Genomic DNA, 20,145 nt, shown 5'->3' on the forward strand with positions numbered 1-20,145 from the left:
GTAGCTTATCAGTTCAAAATTAGGGATAACTAGTGTATATAGCTCTTGAGTTATTTTATTTAAATATTTAAAAACAAAACTTCCTTGGTTCCTTTTCTAAAATCACTTTAATTTGATGAATCTCATCATCACATCTTCTGCATTTAGAGGTCTGAATCATATTTCTTCTCTCTGCTTAGCTCTGTCTTCAGCTGCTTTCTTTATCTGTTCACTGGTTCTTCCTTAATAGACATCATTTTGCATCAATTGATCATATTTTTATGAATTATAGGACAAGTTCACATTTTTTCCTATCTGGTCTAGAATCTCTTCATCTTTCCTTTTGTTAGACTGATCTTCATGATTCTTCACCTAAACCACATTTTATAACCTTCCAATCTCTTTGTCTTTCTTATGTATTATTCATGTCTCTCATACATATACTGCCACATTCCAGATGTAACCATAATTGCATTATTTAGTTTTCTCTTGGTGTTTAATCAGAATTGGAATAACTAAAGAAGCCCTAAAAAAAAAACAAAGAAAAACACTTCTCTAAAACACTGATCATCTGATGTGATACTGCTATCTTAAGTAGCAAAACTCTTTCACCACTCAAAAATTTTTAGTTTTCTACCTTTTTTCCTTGATGCTGATCACTTTATCATTTTTAAAGTTTATATTTGTTGCTTCATTTAGTTTCATAAATAAAAGTTGTAGCTCTCCTTCTGTGTTAAACAGTGCCACATTGTTGTCTGCAAGACCTCACTATTGGTCTTTCAATATTTTATTTCATTAGTCAGATTTCTCAATGCTTATTTTATTATTGCCTCTAGATAGACATTGAGAAATGTTGATGGTAATATGCACCCTTGTCTTGCATCATTTTTGATTATTGTATCAACTGGGTCATCTTCAGCTATTCCCACTCTTTCTATCTGGCTTGTGTACAAAGCTGCAATCAACCTTTTATTTTTTCAGTCCACTCTATCTTTCTGTGTATATTGAACAAAGTATTTCAGTTTACTTTCTTAAATGCTTTCTCAAAATAAATGAAACAGATAAATGCACAGATAGTTCTCATTACTCCAATTACCTCTTTTTTTCCACATTCTTTTTGAAACCAGAATTGATCCTTTGTAATGTGAGCCTCTGCTTTGTTTTCAGGTCTTGACTGAATAATGTTTAGCATGATTTTCAACAGGTGTGATATCAGGCTGATTGTTCTGAAATCTGAGAGGTCAGCTGAATTTGGTTTCTTTTGGATTGGGATTACAACTGATTTCATAAAGTCTGTTGATCATTCACCTTTCTAATACATTTTATTGAAGAGTATGATAAATTCATTTAATGTTTTTTCTTCTAATAGTTATCATTTCTGAAGGGATTCCATCAATTCCTTCTGCTTTCATTTTTTTAATACCTTTGACTGCTGTAAAGTGAACTTTTAAGGATGGAATGACCCTTGTCTTCTTTGTTTACACTTTTTTCTTCTGTTTCAATTTTATATGTATTTCCTTACTTTATTTAGAAATTTTCAAGATGTTAGAACAATATATAGGTTTAGTAAATCAATTTAGCACAAAGATATAAAACTGTAACCTGGATGCTTTTCAAAGATGGACTTTTCAATAGTGCTGGAGTTATAGGTTTCATGTATACCCTTTTCTTCGAATTTTTCTGCGTTACCTACTTGTATGGTACCACTTACATTGATTTATCATTTTATTGTGACTTGTTTCACTTTGTACAGTTTCATTTTGTGTATTCTCTTTCTCTGTCTTTGATATTCTTCCATTTCCTTCTCTTCATTTTTTTTTTATCTCCTTAGTTATAGAAGGTTATTCCATTTTCTACCTACCTTTTTATGCTGATACCCTTCATGTTGCATACTGTTTCTGTAACTCTGTTTGAATGTCATGTAATAACAGTTATCTTTGTTACTTTTTCACAAGCATGTTTATTTATAAGAGTTGATATAATAAAATATTTTTCTTTCCTCTTCATCTGTTGAAACAAAATCACATATTATAATTGTGATATGATAAAATTGTACATGTGCATTTCTGTTGTGAAATAAATAAAATTTCCAAAAAATATAAACTATTCTACTACAAGCTTTTAATAAACTCTTTTTTTGTAAACTACCACTAAGGTGACTTGTTAAACACATCTAGCAAGGAATGATATCTTACAAGAATTATATTCATTTAAATTTACTTTAAGCAATATTTCAGTTTTATTATTGGAGATTAAACTTAAACAGGAAACAACACAAGGTACTTCCAATAATGTTCACTTGTTTTAATGTAAATTGTTTTTATTCTTTATTTGGATTTTTTTAACAATATTTTGAATGTTGACAGGCATACTGCTATAATGGGCATTGCCGAAGTCATGCTGACCAATGTAAATTGCTATGGGGACCATCTGGTAAGATGTCCGATAACCGTTGTTTTCAACAAAATGTGAAGGGTAATGTTAATGGCAACTGTGGTTTCCAGCGCATCAATCAGAGCTACACAGCTTGTCAACCTGAGTGAGTTTTTTTTTTTTTTTTATAATAGGTAAATATTTTAAAATAAACATTTATTAAAATTCTAACTGAAGTAGAAATTACCTTATTCCTTTATTTACTTAATTTTAATATTTTTATATTCCCAAATTAACTTATCAAATCCATAAAGTATGTGCTTTTTCTTTTTTTGTAAACATTTTGAATGGATTTAAGCTGAGAACAAAAACATTGTAATTTATATGCAAAAACGGCTCCTTTAGGTTGAGAAAATACTTTACGTAGAAGAGCGAACAACGTTCTAACCTTCTTTGGTCATCATCAGGTTCACAAAGAAAGAAAGAGGTAACTGACCGGAAGCTGACCACATGTTTGTAAGGGGTTGTTTAACTGAGTGTCGGAATGTAGAGGGTGGTGTTAGATGTTTGAATATATAATTTTATTATATTTAATATAGGTATAAAGGCGTTCCTTTATATTGGTTTATTTTGGGTTTAAGTTGTTGTATAAGTAAGGCTTGTTTAATTTTGCATTTGTTTATGTTTGTTTCTTTATTTAGTATTTGAGTGTTTTCTATGGTTATGTTGTGTTTATTTGACTTGCAGTGTTCGAAAACGTGTGAAGGTGACTTTTTATGTTCTTTGAATCTGGTTTCCATTTTTCTACTTGTTTCTCCAATATAGAAGCCGTGGCAGTTATCACATTGTATTTTATAAATAATGTTGGTGTGGTGTTTGTCAGTGTATTTTTTACATAGTATAGACCTCAGTTTTGTGCCTGGTTTTTGAATAAATTTGGTATTAATTGGAATGTTATATTTTGTTACTAGTTTTTGCCAAATGTTTTATTTGTTTGCTGATGTCGGGAATATATGGTATGCAGCAGTATATGGTTTCGTGATTTTTTGATTCGTGAGATATATTTACTTTTGTTGGTTGATTTTGCTTTCTGTCTAGATGTGTGCGTATAATGTTTTCTACAGTTTGTGGAGGAAACTTATTGATGTTGATGAAGTATTGTTTTATTTTGTCTAATTCATTGTTAATTTTATCTGCTGAGCATAGTTTTATGGCTGTGTTTATTTGGTTTCTTAGTATGTTGAGTTTTTGTTTTGTTTCATGTGCTGAGTCCCAAGGAATGTATAGTCCAGTATGGGTGATTTCTCAGTGGATTTCTGTTTGAATTGTGTGTCAGTTCTTATAATTTTGAGGTTAAGAAATGATATTTGATTGCTTTCTTCCTGTTCACATGTGAAGTTAATGTTGGGATGTATATAGTTAACATGGTTAAAGAAACCAAGTGTGTGTTCTGTAGATCTGAATCCTGCAACTGTGTCATCTACATATCTGTACCAGTATAGTGGTGGATGTAATGCTGTGTTAATTGCTTGTGTTTCAACTTGTGTCATAAAAATATTGGCTAGAACTGGTGATACTGGGTTGCCAATGCTTAGGCCATTTGTTTGTATATAGTTGTGGTTGTTGAACATGAAGTTTGTCTTTATCGTGGTGAATTCTATGAGGGTTGCTGATTGGTTGCTGGGAATGTCTATAGTTGAGTTAGGGTCTCGGATATAGAGTTCTAAGGCTATCTTGCAGGCTTCAATGATTGGAACTTCTGTAAAGAGGGATATAACATCAAAATTGGCCATTAAGGCTTTATGATTAAGTTGATTTAGATTAGACTTGAAATTAAAAAAAAGTCTGTGATGAATGAGCTGGCTGATGTTACATATTTGGAGAATGCCCATGCTATGTATTTACCAAGATTGTAATTAAACGATTCATATGTGGACATTATTGGTCGTAATGGACAAAAAACGCAAAATTAAAGAAGCCTTACTTATACAACAACTTAAATCCAAAATAAACCAATATAAAGGAATACCTTTATATTTATATTAAATATAATAAAATAAAGTTATATATTCAAACATCTAACACAACCCTCTACATTCCGACACTCAGTTACACAACCCCTTACAAACATGTGGTCAGCTTCCGGTCAGTTACCTCTTTCTTTCTTTGTGAACCTGACAATGACTGAAGAAGGTTGAAACGTTGTTCGCTCTTCTACGTAAAATATTTTCTAAACGCAAACGAGCCGTTTTTGCAATATATTTCTCTACAAGTGGGTTTTTTTGACATCACTAAATAACATTGTAATTTAATTTAGCAGTAACTTCCATTAGTTTTCCTAAATGTTCAGTAACAGTTTTTATGTTGAACTATGTGAAAACAGATGTGTGTTATGTTAAATTTCTGAATAAAATATCATTTGACTCTTGTTATTTTAGCCAGCTAAAGCTTAAAAAACTCACCTGAAGTGTGTGTTAACATAAAACGTAAGAACGTATGGCAGTTACTGTTTGAAAATTAAAATTCACTTTTGAAGAGATGATATTGAGTCATTTAAAAATATTTTAATGATGTGTTTATTTAAATGAAATTAAACCATATATGAGACTACTGTATGCATTTTAAAATTCGGTATTTTTACAGTATTTTTAAACCAGTACTAGTTTCTTACTACACTTTACAAATCATTTGGATAAAAACATTTTTTTTTCATTATAGGGATATTATGTGTGGCATGCTTCATTGTGTCCACCTGAATGAAAGACTGGAATTTGGAATGGAGTCTGCTGCAGTTTTAGCTCGCTCTTTCTTCAATGTACGAGGGAAAATATTGACTTGTCGCTCTGCTATAGTTGACCTGGGATTGACGAGCACAGATCCAGGTCTTGCTCCTGATGGAGCAAAGTGTGGTGAAAATAAGGTAAGTGATAAACCATGGGTTTACAAAGTATGATTTATTTTTACTAAATATTTGTACATTATGCATGGCTGTTATCAGATTCTCTGCTTAAATATGTACTTATAAGAGTATTTTATCTCACTACTAAAATGAATTATTTGTGTTGTGTCAAAGCCTAGATTTGCATTTGGAATTTTTTAGAACTAATATTAAATTTATTCTTTTGGAAATTAACTTATATATTTTAGGCCTAAAATCTTGTTTTATATGTTATACTTATTGTAGTATATTTTTGTATGCACCAAACGTTTTTGATAAAATAGGTGAAATTAATTCTTAATATATACACTTCATAAATTTATCTGTCTGTATAATGCCATTTTTAAATAGAACAGGTCTGTAATCCTTGTTTACAGCAAGTTGTCTTATTCAGGAAGCAGGTTCAAGCTTATTTCATCTAAGAAAAATACAAATGGAAAGAAATGAAACAGCCCAATGTATTCAGTAAAAGTATTTAAATTTCACTAAATATTTTAAAGCTTTAAAAGAAGCAAAAATAGATATGGCATTTTAAACAATTGTTGAACTGGATATTTTTGAAACTTTTTACTTTCCCATTACTCTTTTTCAGCTTTGTGTGAACCAGAAATGTGTGTCTATTCAAGAAGTGGAAAATGTCCAGTGCCCATATGACTGTAATGGACATGGAGTAAGTAATACAGAAGGTTCCCTAAGTTTGGTAAACTTTGTCATGAATTGTTTAATTGGTAAAAATTTTATTTAAATATAAAAGCCAATTCCAATACAGTACTTACTTCTGTTCACAAATAAGCTATTCTTGTTTAGTGCTGCCCTCTGTATGCAAACTTTTACTGTATGCATGTCACAAGCTGACTGCTACCTTCTCTTGGAATTTAAAGATTCAAACATCTCTCATTGGGGATACTCCTTTCCTTCCTTCCTCCACACTAGCTTGTTTGTGTTTTCAACTCTGGTTTTGTATGTGTAGTTCTCTATTTTTGGAATCTTCAGAGTTGTGATGTGATTTAGGCTCAGGTCTGTTTACCATCAACTTATCTTCAGGATAAATGTTTTGCCACATTTCTGCAGTGGTAGGTTTCTGACCAGATCATGGAAATACTAAATCCACTGGTGGCATCAGTTCAACAACAGTCTGCTCTTACATGTTGCAAGTTTGCCTCAGTCAGAGCTTCAACTGGCACCTATTACCATTTCTCATCCTTCCCAACACTTTCCTGTTCCATCTTCTCAGGGTGCCTCCTCTTGTCGTTTTCTTCAACAATACACCTCACATCACCAACACTGCCAAGTAGGAGCTTGGCTTCTCAATTTTCTTCATCACTGGTGTTTCTTAGTCAAGGACCAATGGGTTCTTCAGGTTTTATCTGAAAAATTTGGGGGTCTCTTTTTTTTTTTTAATCTACTTCCATCATTATCTTTCCCTGTTTCTTTTGCTCCTCCTTGGAATCCAGTGACCAGTTGGCATCTGTTGAAAGCAGTTCAGGAATTGCTATAGTAGCAGGCCATTAAACCTGTTCTCCATCCTTTAACAGGTTTTTATTCCCAACGTTTTATTGTTCCAAAGAAAATCAGAGACTGGAGACCAGTCATATATTTATCTTGTCTCACCACATCATTTACCTAATCCCATTTACTATGAAGTCTTTTCTCACCCTGTGGTGAGTGTTTTCTCCAGACTTATGGATGACCTAAATGAATGTTGCCAATGCTTCTCTTTGTATATCTGCATCAACTCATTCTTGTTTTTATCTTCAGTTTGTCTAACTCAGGGTTGTTCATCAATTTAAAGCTCTGCTATTCTGACTTGTTTCATCCCCTGGTGTTTTCATTTGGGTAGTTTGAGCAGTTGTTCAATGTCTTCATGCTCTGGGGTCACTTTTCACTATTACATGAAGGACTGGCTTATTATGAACTGGAGTCAGCCAGTCATATTTTAAAGCTCCTTTTAGTGACTGCTTGAGTGGGCTGGTTAATCAAGCTGGAGAAGCTCTTCCTCAAACTTACTCAATACCTCATCCATTTTGGGGTCTTTTTTGACACTCGTATCTGTTGTACCCAGCTTTATTCTTTGATACTTTGTTTGCCACACCCTTTCAGTTCTGTCACCTGCTGCTTGCAAGGTTCTATTGCTTTTGAGGGTGTGGTCTTCAATGTCATCACAGGCTCCTTTTGGTTTTGCCTATATGAGATCTATTCAGTAGGCTCTTCACAATCAGTGGAATCTTGTGCAGGATCCTCTTTCTATTCCTATTACCTCTCCTCTTACCCTGCAAAGTGATCTGCTTTGGTGGTTGGACAAGGCACATACTTCAGCAGGTGTGCTACTTTCTCCCCATGCTGGATCTGTATGATGCATTTTATAGATGTATCCCTGGTGAACTGGGGTGCATGGGTAAATAACCAGGAAGCTATGGGGCATGTGTCTGTGGACAAAAGCTCTTTGCATATCAATTTTCTTAAACTTCTAGCTGTACATCAGGCATTGAATCACTTTTTACTTCTTGCCCAATATCGTCTGGTGATAGTTCATTCTGAAAATTTTATGGTGGAGGCACATATCAATTACCAAGGGGGCACTTGGTTGAGAGATCTATGTTTTTGAAGGTTGGATCTTTTATACTTGGCCTGCATGCAACACATCTCATTGCATGTTGTGTTCTAGGTGTTTTCAGTCTGGTTGAGGATCATCTCTCCTGCATCAACATAAATATATCCAATGGAGTGGTTTTTAGATTCCCTTGTTTTCAGGGAACTTTGCAGTTGGTGGGGTTTTTCTCCATAGAGATACATTAGTTACAAGCCTCAGTCTCAAGTTACACCTATTTTTGTTATTGGTCCCTCATCCTCAGGCTCTGATAGTCAATGCCTTCAGCTAAGATTAATACCACAGATATCTTTGTTTTTAATCCTCTTATCAAATTACTTCATTGTCATCTTCCTACCTTCTTTGCCAACCTCGGTCACCAGTCCTACATCTGTTTGAACCACTTTTCTCATGTTCCATGTTGTACCTTTCCCTTAAAACACGTTTCTTTCTTCTCTTAGACTGTGGATGTTAATGGCCAGATTTGTTTGCATCATCTTACCTGTCTTCTTTATTCAAATGGATCTTTCCTCCCAAAGATCTTGGTGGCTCAAGAGGCTAGCTCCTCTTTTTCACCCTCCTTTTTTCTAGTGGAGTATGGGAATCCTTACCACTTTCAAGTTCCAAGACACTAGGTTAGCCCTGAGGCTTATTTTGAAGGCCTAAGTGTAAATGAAAATATTTTAAAAACGTAAAACTAAGAATGAAAATTAATATGCAAGTTTGTGTCCAAACAATTTTGGCAAGGAAGAATTTTCTCATTTGTAACACCTTAATAAAATTGATAAATATTTGTAGTTCATCTACTTAACATAGCTCACATCAATGCAGCTACTATACAAATTATTGATGTAAACAGAATCTTGCCAACTACTGTACCCATTGTGTTCTAGCAAGTCTGATATATCCAAGTACTGAGTAAAAGGCATTATCCATACTTGATATGGTAGGTATAGTGTGGATGCTATATTATCACATATCCTACTTTGTGTTAAGTTGTAAATTACAATGTCAGTCACATTGTTGTGTATATATATTTATTTTTTTCTCAGCAGCCTAAATGATGTGTTTAAAAGTTTAGATGCCAAAAAGTTAATTATAGTTTTCCTGTTATGTTAAACATATCAATAAACCTGTCATAATTTTGTAGGTAATTATTGTGAAGCACATAGCAGTCTGTTTGTTTAAAAGTAGGGTATGCCAAGTTTGTAGATGCTTATGGTTTGTAAGCATATAAAGTCAGGATACTTGGAATAATTAGTTTATAGACAAAACACGAATACCAAGCAATATTTCACTAGTAATAATGAAGTGAAAATTTCTTGAGAGATAGCATGTTATCATTATTAAGCTTCAAATATACACTTTTCCTTTGAGGATCTGGGAAAGTTACTTTATTATTTTTGAACATTAAGTTTGCACTTCAGTGAACCTTGGCTGTTGACTTACAAAATGTTATTGAACTACTATTTCTCGAATTTGTGTTAGTAAGTTTGATATGAAAATGTAGATTTGTGTGTGTGTGTGTGTGTGTTTGTATATATAAGTAAAAAAAGATTGATAATAAATAATGAACTAGGTAATGAAATAGTAAAAAGTAAACATGATAAATACCATTTCTTTACAATCTAAACTATTACAATGACCAATTAAGAATTTCATCTATGGTCTACTTGGCTTTTACTAACCCACAAGCTTATGAATAATAATTATACCTTGAAGTAGAATGGGTAAGAGACCATGAGTAATAGTTTAACAGTTAAGCTAAACAACCTTAAACACTTTTTTGAAATCAAAAAGGCATTAAGGTCGGCATGCAAACAATATTTACTGTTTAACAAACTGTACTATTTGAATTAATATAAAAGTATTCAGTAATACTTGTTAAACCAGTGGTATAGCGAAAAATGGCAAGATCTGATATAAACCAAGTGTTGAATAAGAAAAATATTTCATTTAAGTCATTTGCTACCAAGGACGTTTATGCTATATAATCTACAGTTTAACCTTAAATTTTAATGTTAATTGCATTTTTTTATTGTTTATCTAAAACTTGATTTTTTGTTTTTGTTTTGTTTAGATATGTAACAGTAGACATAATTGCCATTGTGAAGTTGGATATGCCCCACCATTTTGTGATTACCCTGGTGTGGGGGGAAGTGTTGACAGTGGTCCAGCATCTGTTTTGAATAGTAAGTTTATTTAAAGTGTTCCATGCATTAATAGAGACCCAATTCATGTTACTAACAATGATTTTTTTGTAAGTTCTAGTGTTAACAGAGATCCAGCATATAAAAGTAGTAAATGTCTGTCATTTTGTAACTCCTATCAGTAATTCAGTGCCGTTTTCTAACAATAGAGTAGTTTATCTTTTATGTATAAAGAGTATTCTACCTCTCCCCAAATGGCTTAATGTTTAGCTAAAGTATTAATGTTAAAATGATGCTTAACCAATAACAAGCTTATATAACTAATGTATTAACAGTGGTTTTAATATAATCTTTTTTTTTGTAAGTATTGATATTGATCTAGCAGCTACATATTAAGTTACACATGGTTTGCTCTATATGTAAAATATAGAAGTTTGTGCAAATCATTTTATTAAATCCAGCACTTGTTTCTAATGATAACAACTATTTTAGCTATTCTCTGCATTGAAAGATAACAAAGATATGAAGATAAATGTACCTAAAACTAATTCTTTTAATATAAAACTGGCTATATGAAACATTATAAATGGGAAAAGGGCAAAATGTTCTTTAAAAAAGCTGCACTACTTCATCTAATTTCATAGATAATAACAAGACATTGTTCTTTTTCAGGCAACTATGACTTTATGATTGCAATGTATATTATTTTCCTGTGTATTATTCCTATTGGAGCAATTACGGGAATAGCAGTGTTTTATTTTCGTCGACACTTGAACACCTGGTGGATTGCTAAAGCAAGAAAGGCAGCCATTCGGTGAGTTAGCCTGCTCAATAAGACTTCTTATTATAGAATACGCTGACTGTTTTCATTTATATCATGATAAGGTAGTTTATTCTTGTAAGTTATTTAAGAATAAAAGAATTTTGTAAAGTGTCAATAGAGATAAAGAATGAAAACAGTCAAAGAAGATCTTTTAATACTAGAAATAAACTACCTTACAACACAAATTTATTTTTCTTTAAGCAGATACTTGTTTCTTTTTTACACCTTTACCAGGAGTGTTTCACTAAAATACAAACTGTGACTGATATTACAAAGCTGTAAATGGTTTAAATAATAAATTCTATTTGAATCTATAGCATGCATTTGGCACATTAAGTAGTGAAGCTTATTGTTGAAGGAACTTTAGTGTGTTGTTATTTATGTTTTATTATGTTTTGACATGGAATGCTGGAATTTGAAAAGTATAAATTGTGAATTAAAAATGAAATATAGTGTAGTAAGTCACTCAGCTATAAATCAAATGGCTTTGAAATGGCTTTGGGCTATTGAACACTGAATTCTCATAAAATAGCAATAATTAATATTGAATATACCTAACTATTTTAACCTAGAATTAACTTAAGAGTCAAATATGCTATTAGTTAATATGCAGTTGTCATTAAATAGTTTAATAAAAATAAGCATGAAATTAATAAGATCAAATCAAAATCTACTGGCAAACTTAAATCTTAAGATGAAAAAAACATCATACTGTTTCTAACGTCATGAATATTAATAATGTAAGACTAGAACAAAAATTAGGTCATTTATGTATTTACATATTGTTTCTCTGTAGTTCACGTGCCAAGCAGGCAGCAGAGAGAAAAAGTCGTCCACTCTCTAAGTTCACTTTTGATCAGCCAGGTGATATCAGATCTCTAGAAATATCAGCACCAATACCCCAAGAAGGGAAGGCACCAGCAGTTACAACTTTGCCTCGCCGTAAAGATACCCCTCAAAGGAGCAGTTTCCGGGGGATTAGAAATCTCAGCACCCATACCACAAAGCACAACAAGTAACCTTCCAGCACAGGCCGTACCTGTAAGACCTGCTCCTCCTCGTCCTGAAGCATCTACCCATAGATCTCCCTCTTGGGCTCCATCTTCATGTACAGATGCTTTTCATGTTTCTTCTGTAGCTCGTACATCTAGTACCCGATCAAAGGGAAATGCACGACCTATGAGTATCCCTGCAGCTCGACCTAATATTCCACCTCCTCGACCCCCTCCTCCACAAGTGGGAAAAACATGTTCCTCACCACAAGATAAACTCCAGAGAAGTCAGTCTGCTAACAGTCCACCTACAAGCCTTATTAAATCTTCTGGCATCAATATTAATAGTGCAACTTGTAAAACATCTAGTAATTTACAGAATCTAGCACCAGGATCAACTACCATTTCAGATCCTACTCTCATTAGTGCTTCTAATCCAGTAGTAAAAAATAATCTGGAGTCAAATATAAATTTGAAAGTAGTAACTCAACCCAAATCACTCAACAAAACAAATCCTCCTATAACAAAACAACCAGATTTTACTAAACCATCAAACCTTCAAACATCTAGTGGCCAGTCACGACTTGAAAAGTTTTCTGCTCCATTATTTGGACGTTTTCTTGGAGGATCCCAGAAAGCTTCATTAGATACAAATAACTTTGACTCCCCTGGACAGAAGAAATTTCCTGAAACTAAATTAGGAACTTTAAACTCAAATATTTCTGAACAACCAGAGATGGAAAATGTGTATGAAGAACCACCTAGTCCTAATTCACTATATTATGATGATTGTCAGAACACATTAGATTTTTCAGACACACCACTTGCCTTTGTTCACCAATCCTTAGACAGTAATCCTACTACATCACAACCCCAGAGTGTCATGACATCTTCTCCTACTACTACATTTATTCAGTCAAAACCTCAGTTCACTAGCACCACAGCGTCAGTTGGTGATGGAAAATGTAATCTTCCATCACATCCTACAAATACAAAACTCAATACTGCAGAAGTTAGAGGTCCATTTGGAGGATCTGTATTCAATAAAAGAAAAAGTGATACTACAAACACAGATGTTCGTACTCCTTTAGGTAGTAAGATAAGCAATCTTTCTTCTGTAAACCCACAACGAGCATCATCTAACATCACAAATAATTCCATACAGCTAGCAGATAGTGCATCTAAAGCCAAGACCAGTTCTCCAGTAAAATCTGTCAGAAAAGTCAGGAGTAGTGTCGGTGATACTCGACCACAAACATCTTCACATGCTACTCCTATTCGTTCATTTTCAACAACATCAGGTCAACCGTCAAAGGTTGCCTCATTAGCCCAGAAATTTGAAAATAGCACCACAAAAAAACAGGGAAATTCTCCACTTCATGGCCCCCCAAAGTTAAAAAATAGGTTTCAGAATCAAACTAATCCAAAGATTTAAGCAGAAATCACAGCTCTCAATAATAGAAAAGATAGATGGTTTATAAAATCTAGCCATGATAGTTCTAGTGATAATTTATAAGTATGCCCATGCTTTTTTTGTCATAGAATTTTGGTTTTGTTATGAAAACTAAGGGTGTTAAAAAAAAAGTTGATGGAGTTCAAGTTGAAAAGTTAATTTTTAACTTATGTGATATTCATTCCACCCAGTAGAAACACTTGGCTAGCTCAAAGTATTTATTAATTGACAAATCTGGGCTTTTATTTTTTATTGTGTGCAACAGTTTGTGTTTAGTTTGAAGCACAAGTAAATGCAGATGTTATTCATACCTAACCTTGCACTGATATGAGCAGATAAACCTGGAATCGAATAAACAGATACGTCAATTAAAACTAGTCTATATTAGCTTACGCTATGCAAAAAAAAAAATAAAAAAAATATATTTGTGATCAGTATCTGTTCTCTACAGCTTATCTGGGTTGATTATAGAAATTCTCATTTATTGAAGCTCTAGATGTCATTAGGTATAAAGCCTACTTAGATGTACTTTAAACAGTCATCTTTATATTTTGGCTTAGCATTGCCCATTCTTTCCAGTTTTTTAATTACAGGTTAAAATATGACATGTAAATATTATTATTATAACAAAATGGTTATCATTATTCTATCTCTCTGTAAGTTATCCTATTTCACAATTTAGTCAATTTTGATTTAAATTGTAAGTTTTTGCCTAAATACAACTTGCTGTTACCACTTCATTAGTTACTTTTGTACAGTACAAGATTATTATAGTATGACTTAATTCTCTGATAAAGCTGAAGTAAAAATGTGGAAAAAAATACATTAAACTAAAGAGTATGATCCAACACTAAGTTTTTGTTTGTTGTTTGTAAAGTGCAGTTCCTAAGTGCTCCATCACTCATGTTGTGGTTTTTTTCTGTTGCTCTTAGTATAGAAGCAAATCTCAAAGTATTCTGTTAACCAATAGTGTGGTGAAAATGTATATTAAAAGTGTAATCTGATGTTTTTTTGCTTTTTTTTCAGGGTTAATCATGCTTTAACACATACTTGTGTGTAGAATTGTAAGATTTTTTCTAAATAATTTGTAACTAATTTTGTGTATAATTAGAAATGACAAAAAAGGGAAATTGATTCAGGAAAAATGTTCTGTGCACAAATAATAATGTTGTATATAAAACTGCAAGCTAATATCCTTGCTATATGTGCCTATATTTTCAAACAACTGAATTTAGTGTATGTCCAATAATTCCTCTTCTCTTCAGAGTCGGTTTATTACATCCTTGCTAGCCAGTGTATGTCTTATTTAATGAAGCTATTCTATTACCTTGCTTTGTGTTAATAAAAGGGATTATCTTGTTTTTTGTTTGAAATACACACACTTTGTTTATGCAGAAGAAACAAGTTGTGACTGACCCTTTAGTATCAGTTAGCTTTATTACACACTGACAGCTCATTGTCACTAATATATAATTAATGATAAAATAAATGTTTTATTTATGTGCCTAGATTAGAGATATTGAAGTCCTAAATGAAAGTATTTCACTTGCCTCACCTGATTAGCTGGTGCCACTTCCACTTGATTTACCTTTGAAATATATTCTGTCTGTCAGATATACTTTTACAATATATATAGTGTAAGTACCAATTTGTTAAGATCCAGACTGAGGACATGTTTTGCAATTGTAACAATATTGCAAATATATAGTAAGCTATATAAATTTTGTAGGAAGTCATGTAAATGACTAAAAAAGGTTCAGATGTGTTGCCAGACATAATAGTGTATATGCTAGATTGAATAACTTTCAATCCTGTGTCAAAAACATTCAAGGATTCATTATCTTGGCATTATTATTGTAATTCTTAGTCAGTCTGAAGGTATTGCATGTTAATTTGTTTTTAAGAGTTATTTGAACTCTGAATTTGTGCCACTTTCAAATTTGCATTCAACATTTTATTCTTATCAGTAAGTCTATGTTAAGCTAACTTATTGCAGTGTATGTGAAAATTTAATAGTGTTGTAACACTGTGTTTTTCTGTACCTCTACTGTTGTGAATTTATACTCTAATGAGTCAAATCATTGGGAGTATAATATCTAAGGTTATTCTTGTTCTAATGTAGAGAATTTCTCACATGTTGATATACATGAATTTTAATGTCCAATTATACCTGACAAGGAAAGTTAATAAATCTAACAATATTAAAAATTATTAGGTGGATAGGAAGAAACTTTAAAGACCTGGGACCAGATTGCAGCTATGCCTTGAAACATGTCATATTAGAACATAAAATCGTATGAAATTGTGTAATTTTTATCCTAAAGATGTCAAGTAAACTAATAATAAACCTGATTTTCTTTTAGCTTTAGCAAAACAAAAATTGAAGCAGTTGTTCTGAGATCATAGTGCTGCTCTGATACAATATAATGCATTTTACGTAATGGAATAAAACATTTTATGTATTATCATGTGTGGCACAAAAAATATAAATAACTATTTTTCTAATAACACTATACAGGACATTTTCAATAATTTCAATTGCATAGCACTTCATAGAGATGTTGACTCACACCATTAGATTTTTGAAGGATCTTGACTTTTCACACTAACAATCCATATCTTTCTTGTAGAATACTCAGAAAACAATACATATATTTTGTTTGGGAACTATACTCTGAACCACTCTATTTTTTTAATAGTCATATCTTTTCTAAACTCCAAGATAATCTTGCTTCATGATTCAAAATCAGTATTCTTGTGCTTGAAAATTGTATTCTTATCCATTTTCTTTTGATATTGTAATCATATCTTTTTAAACCCCCAATATACATGTGTTATATTTAGAAGGCAGTTCTTGGGTCAAGTTTGGTAACTGTTATGTGGTTCAAGTAGCAGATAAACAGAAAGGTAGCATTAAAATTAATTCTTGGACTTAAATTACTGATATGGCTCAGGATAAGAGTAATTTTGTCACCTGCCCCCCAAGTCACAGTGCTTTCCTTTTCCCTTTATGTAAATTAGTAGTTGTTTTTTTTTATAGACTATTTATAATAATAAATATAAAGTATCAAGTTAGAATGAATCAACAGAAACTAATTATAGTGATCATATCAGTGTATGTCTGTATATAGATGCCTCAGGTAACACATTCATTGTATTCACTTTGGAGAACCTATTTAAACACACTTTCCCAGGAATTCTTCATACACAATGAATAATTTAAATCTGCCTTTGTTGCTACACTCATCTGTGACATCTTTAAAACACATATACTAGCTTACCTCAAGTGCCTGCAAAACATGAACTAAACTTTGAAATAACATGTTAAAAAATTGTAAAATATGAAACAAGTATGAACCTTCTTGATTTATTAAATTTTATGTAAGTGCCAGTCTTTAGCTGTCTAACTTGTATCAGTTACAAATTAAAGAAAAATTTATACCTCTGATTGTATTTGAAACTGCTGCTGACTGTGCTTTATTTTACAAAATATACTATGTAGTTAATATATTATTACTATGTTATAAGTAGTTTGTAGTTCATTAAAAAAGTTCATCTAGTAATTACACAAAATGTTTTTGAAAGTTTCAGATCTTAACTCGTTGAGCTAACTTTAACATCTCATAATCACAGGCATTTTGAGATCAGTTTCATAACTACTGAATTGGTGTTTAATACTGATACTATTCAACTGGAAAATAGACTTTTGAAAAAGTTTGATCCATCTGAGAAGTTTTGTCTGCCTATTCTCAAAGTATCTTATTTTGGAAACTGATCTACAGCCTCAAAAGAAATATGATATCTTCTTGCCCAACCGGATTAATTGTGTAACAGTTATTTTACTTTCATAACTACTTTTAATTGTTAATAAATTACAGATTCTATGAGCACGTGTAGTTTAACAACAGTCTTTTTCAAACAAGTTCATCGTACGTTTTTGGTTCTTCTATGTAAGGAGGTTATGTTAATCTTAGAAGAATAACTTTCTGTGTTTGGTGTTATATGTGCATGAATATTCAGGCTTAAATATATTTCTTATCTGTTAGCCCTATTTTACACATACTTTACTTGATTAATTCAAGATTTGTTAAAATGTCATGGCTTGTTATTTTGAATGATTGAGGGGAATATCATGGTATATTAGTGGCTTACTAAAGTTTTTTAGTTCTAATTTACTGCTATTTACCGATTTTGTATTACTGTTTAATACAAGCTTGTCATAAAGTTATGTATATTTTTATCTTGAGAAGGAACATGTTTTTAACTTCATTGATTCAGCAGCTGTCAATGTATATTATTTCGTTTGTACATTTTTATATATCTTGATATAATGTACTTGTTAGTTATCAATATTTCATTTTAGTTCTTTTTACTCCACTAATTTTTGATGAGGAATATTGTTTATTGAGATAGCTAAAAGGCATTTTAGGGAAAATTTTGATTCATTAATATTTAGAAATGGGCTTATTTTGGTTCATGTCGTATAATTGTATTCATTAAGTGACATACTCAACAAAACTACAAAAATATATAATTACCAGATTTGCAAGGTAGATTTTCCAAGAATCATTATTTAAGCTAAATATGAGAAATTGAAAGTTTTTTTTCTTTAATACTTTTATATGTTTGATGCTGTAACTACATTGAATCATAATTTGTAATAGCCATATTGTGGTTAAACTGAGTGTATATATATATTCTGAATTGGGAAAAAATGGAAAATTATGCTATCGTAGTTTTTTTTTTCTGTTTTTTAAAACTGCACAATGTGGTTTCGTAAAGGAATATTTTCAGTAACTTCCAAAGTGAATAATATTTTTGTATGTATTATTGTATTACCATCATTTCCACATTGTTGTTTCAATTGCATAATGTGCAAATTTTTTTTTTCTGTGAAAAGGAATTCAGGGTTACAAACTAAATGTCCAACAACAATGACAAATCAGTCCAACAGTACATACTAGTTTTTGTTGTTGGATGCCATTTTTACTTCTTTGAACGCTGTCATTTTAAATATTTGAGATGCTTGTAATATCAACCTATATTATATATTAAAAGGTTTTTTTGTTTTTTTTAATACATGTATAAAATACCATGCCTTCTAGTCACCTCTTCTGTAAGGGCTTTTTTCCAGTAGTTTATTGTTTCATTTATTTATGGTTATCAAATGTTACCTGTTTGCTGTCAAAACATTATTTCTCAACTCTCTTATTGCCACATTTATAGATGAACAAATTTTAAGTAGATACACACATAAATACTTGATGTTTGTACTTGCTTGTATTTCACTTGTTACTTGTTGTATAAATGTAAAATTATTTGATATAATTGATTAAAATATTTTGCAGATGATTGTTTTCAGGTTATAACAAGTAATAAGTAAAATAATCATTTTTTTAAATTTATTTCCTAAATTTCGAAATTAATGTACAACATTTAATATTTTTTAACACCTGTCACATGAGCTAGCCCAACATTTGTCATTTCTGTAGTGAATAGTAAATACAATAAAGATGGTACAGTGCCTGTTAGGGTAGCATCATAATATAATTCATACAGATTTAACAATTGCACATTTTCATTGATACACATTTTTTTATATTTATTTTAAGTTTTACTGAGCTTCATTTGTGGGGATCTATCAAAATAACCGTAAATTATCAGTTTTTGGAATTTCTCCATGTTAACCATCCTAGACTCAATACTAAAAGATGCTTCCTTGGCTGGCTCATGTGGCAGGTGTTAAAAGTAATTTTTGATTCTATAGCACATCTGTTTTACCAGAAGTCTACTTAGTACCACGATTTGCAAGACTAAAAAGCAAGTTGTATTTCCTGTACATGTGCCCATGGCAGTGAAAGAGTGAAATATTGAATTCACAAATCTTAGCATCTGTAACTAAACTCCATCTAGTTTATCTTTCACTTATTTCCCTAATTGTTGGAATGGTAGAGAAGTGTTCAAAATCCAATACTAGTTCCCCCTCCTACAATACTTTCACTACTGTTATGACTTTCAGAAGCTTCTTCTGCTAAAAGTAAAAATTATTCATTAAAGTGTTTTAGAATGATTGGAAAATATTAGTTGCTCTACCAAACAATTTTTCTTTTAGACCTTGGAAAATTGTTTTAAGATAATGATAAAATTAACACAAGTGTGAGTGTTAAGTATTAGTGGACTAAAAGAAAAAAAAAAAACCTAGTAATTTGACATGACATGCTACTCTAAACACCAGTGAAACCATTCTGATTAATATGGATAAAATTTTGCTTTCATGTTATTATTTGTTATTAACTTGAAATACTATTTTATCTAACCTTAATATTGCCTGGGGAGCTAATTATGATGTTTTGAAAATAAAAAGCAGGTTGTGTACATACATGTCACCTGCAATATTAGTATTTTGTATGTGAAGTGACTGTAAATAAAATATTTACATTGCATCTGAAATTATGATTTTATCAATAATAAAAATACACCATAATTTATTGGAGGAAACGAATGACAGAATTTGACTTCGATGTTTTAAAGTTATGGATTTGCAATTAATTATAAATCCTTTGTATGAATCACTTAAAAAGATTTATTGTACAAACAAAAATGCATTTGGAACCTTCAAAATAAAATAGATGTAGTTTTGAAGATTTACATAGTTAAAACTGCTATAACATAACTTTTAAATCAAATGATGTGTATTACTGTGGAAGTGGGGAGGTGAAAGTGGCACTCTCCCTGGAAAATAATATAAATCTTTCTTTATTCATTCAGTATGTGAAAATGAATGTACAATACTTTTATTCACTTCAGAATTTCACACTACTTATTACACTTAATTTTCAAATCTAATAAA

General features: G+C 31.5%; 1 protein-coding gene across 1 annotated transcript in view; it reads left to right on the top strand.

Moving 5' to 3' along the window:
• Positions 1-19,745, top strand: part of LOC143255661 (disintegrin and metalloproteinase domain-containing protein 12-like) — a 95,637-nt gene extending 75,892 nt beyond the window's left edge. The window contains exons 15-21 of the mRNA XM_076511688.1: positions 2,346-2,518; positions 5,071-5,272; positions 5,883-5,960; positions 9,958-10,069; positions 10,700-10,841; positions 11,647-11,792; positions 11,833-19,745. Coding sequence (XP_076367803.1) covers positions 2,346-2,518; positions 5,071-5,272; positions 5,883-5,960; positions 9,958-10,069; positions 10,700-10,841; positions 11,647-11,792; positions 11,833-13,277 — 2,298 coding nt within the window. The 3' untranslated portion in view covers positions 13,278-19,745. The remainder of the gene's footprint in view (positions 1-2,345; positions 2,519-5,070; positions 5,273-5,882; positions 5,961-9,957; positions 10,070-10,699; positions 10,842-11,646; positions 11,793-11,832) is intronic.
• The last annotated feature ends 400 nt before the right edge of the window (positions 19,746-20,145 follow it).

The sequence above is a fragment of the Tachypleus tridentatus genome, chromosome 7, assembly GCF_004210375.1.
Source record: "Tachypleus tridentatus isolate NWPU-2018 chromosome 7, ASM421037v1, whole genome shotgun sequence".
In the NCBI taxonomy this organism is placed as follows: Eukaryota; Metazoa; Arthropoda; class Merostomata; order Xiphosura; family Limulidae; genus Tachypleus; species Tachypleus tridentatus.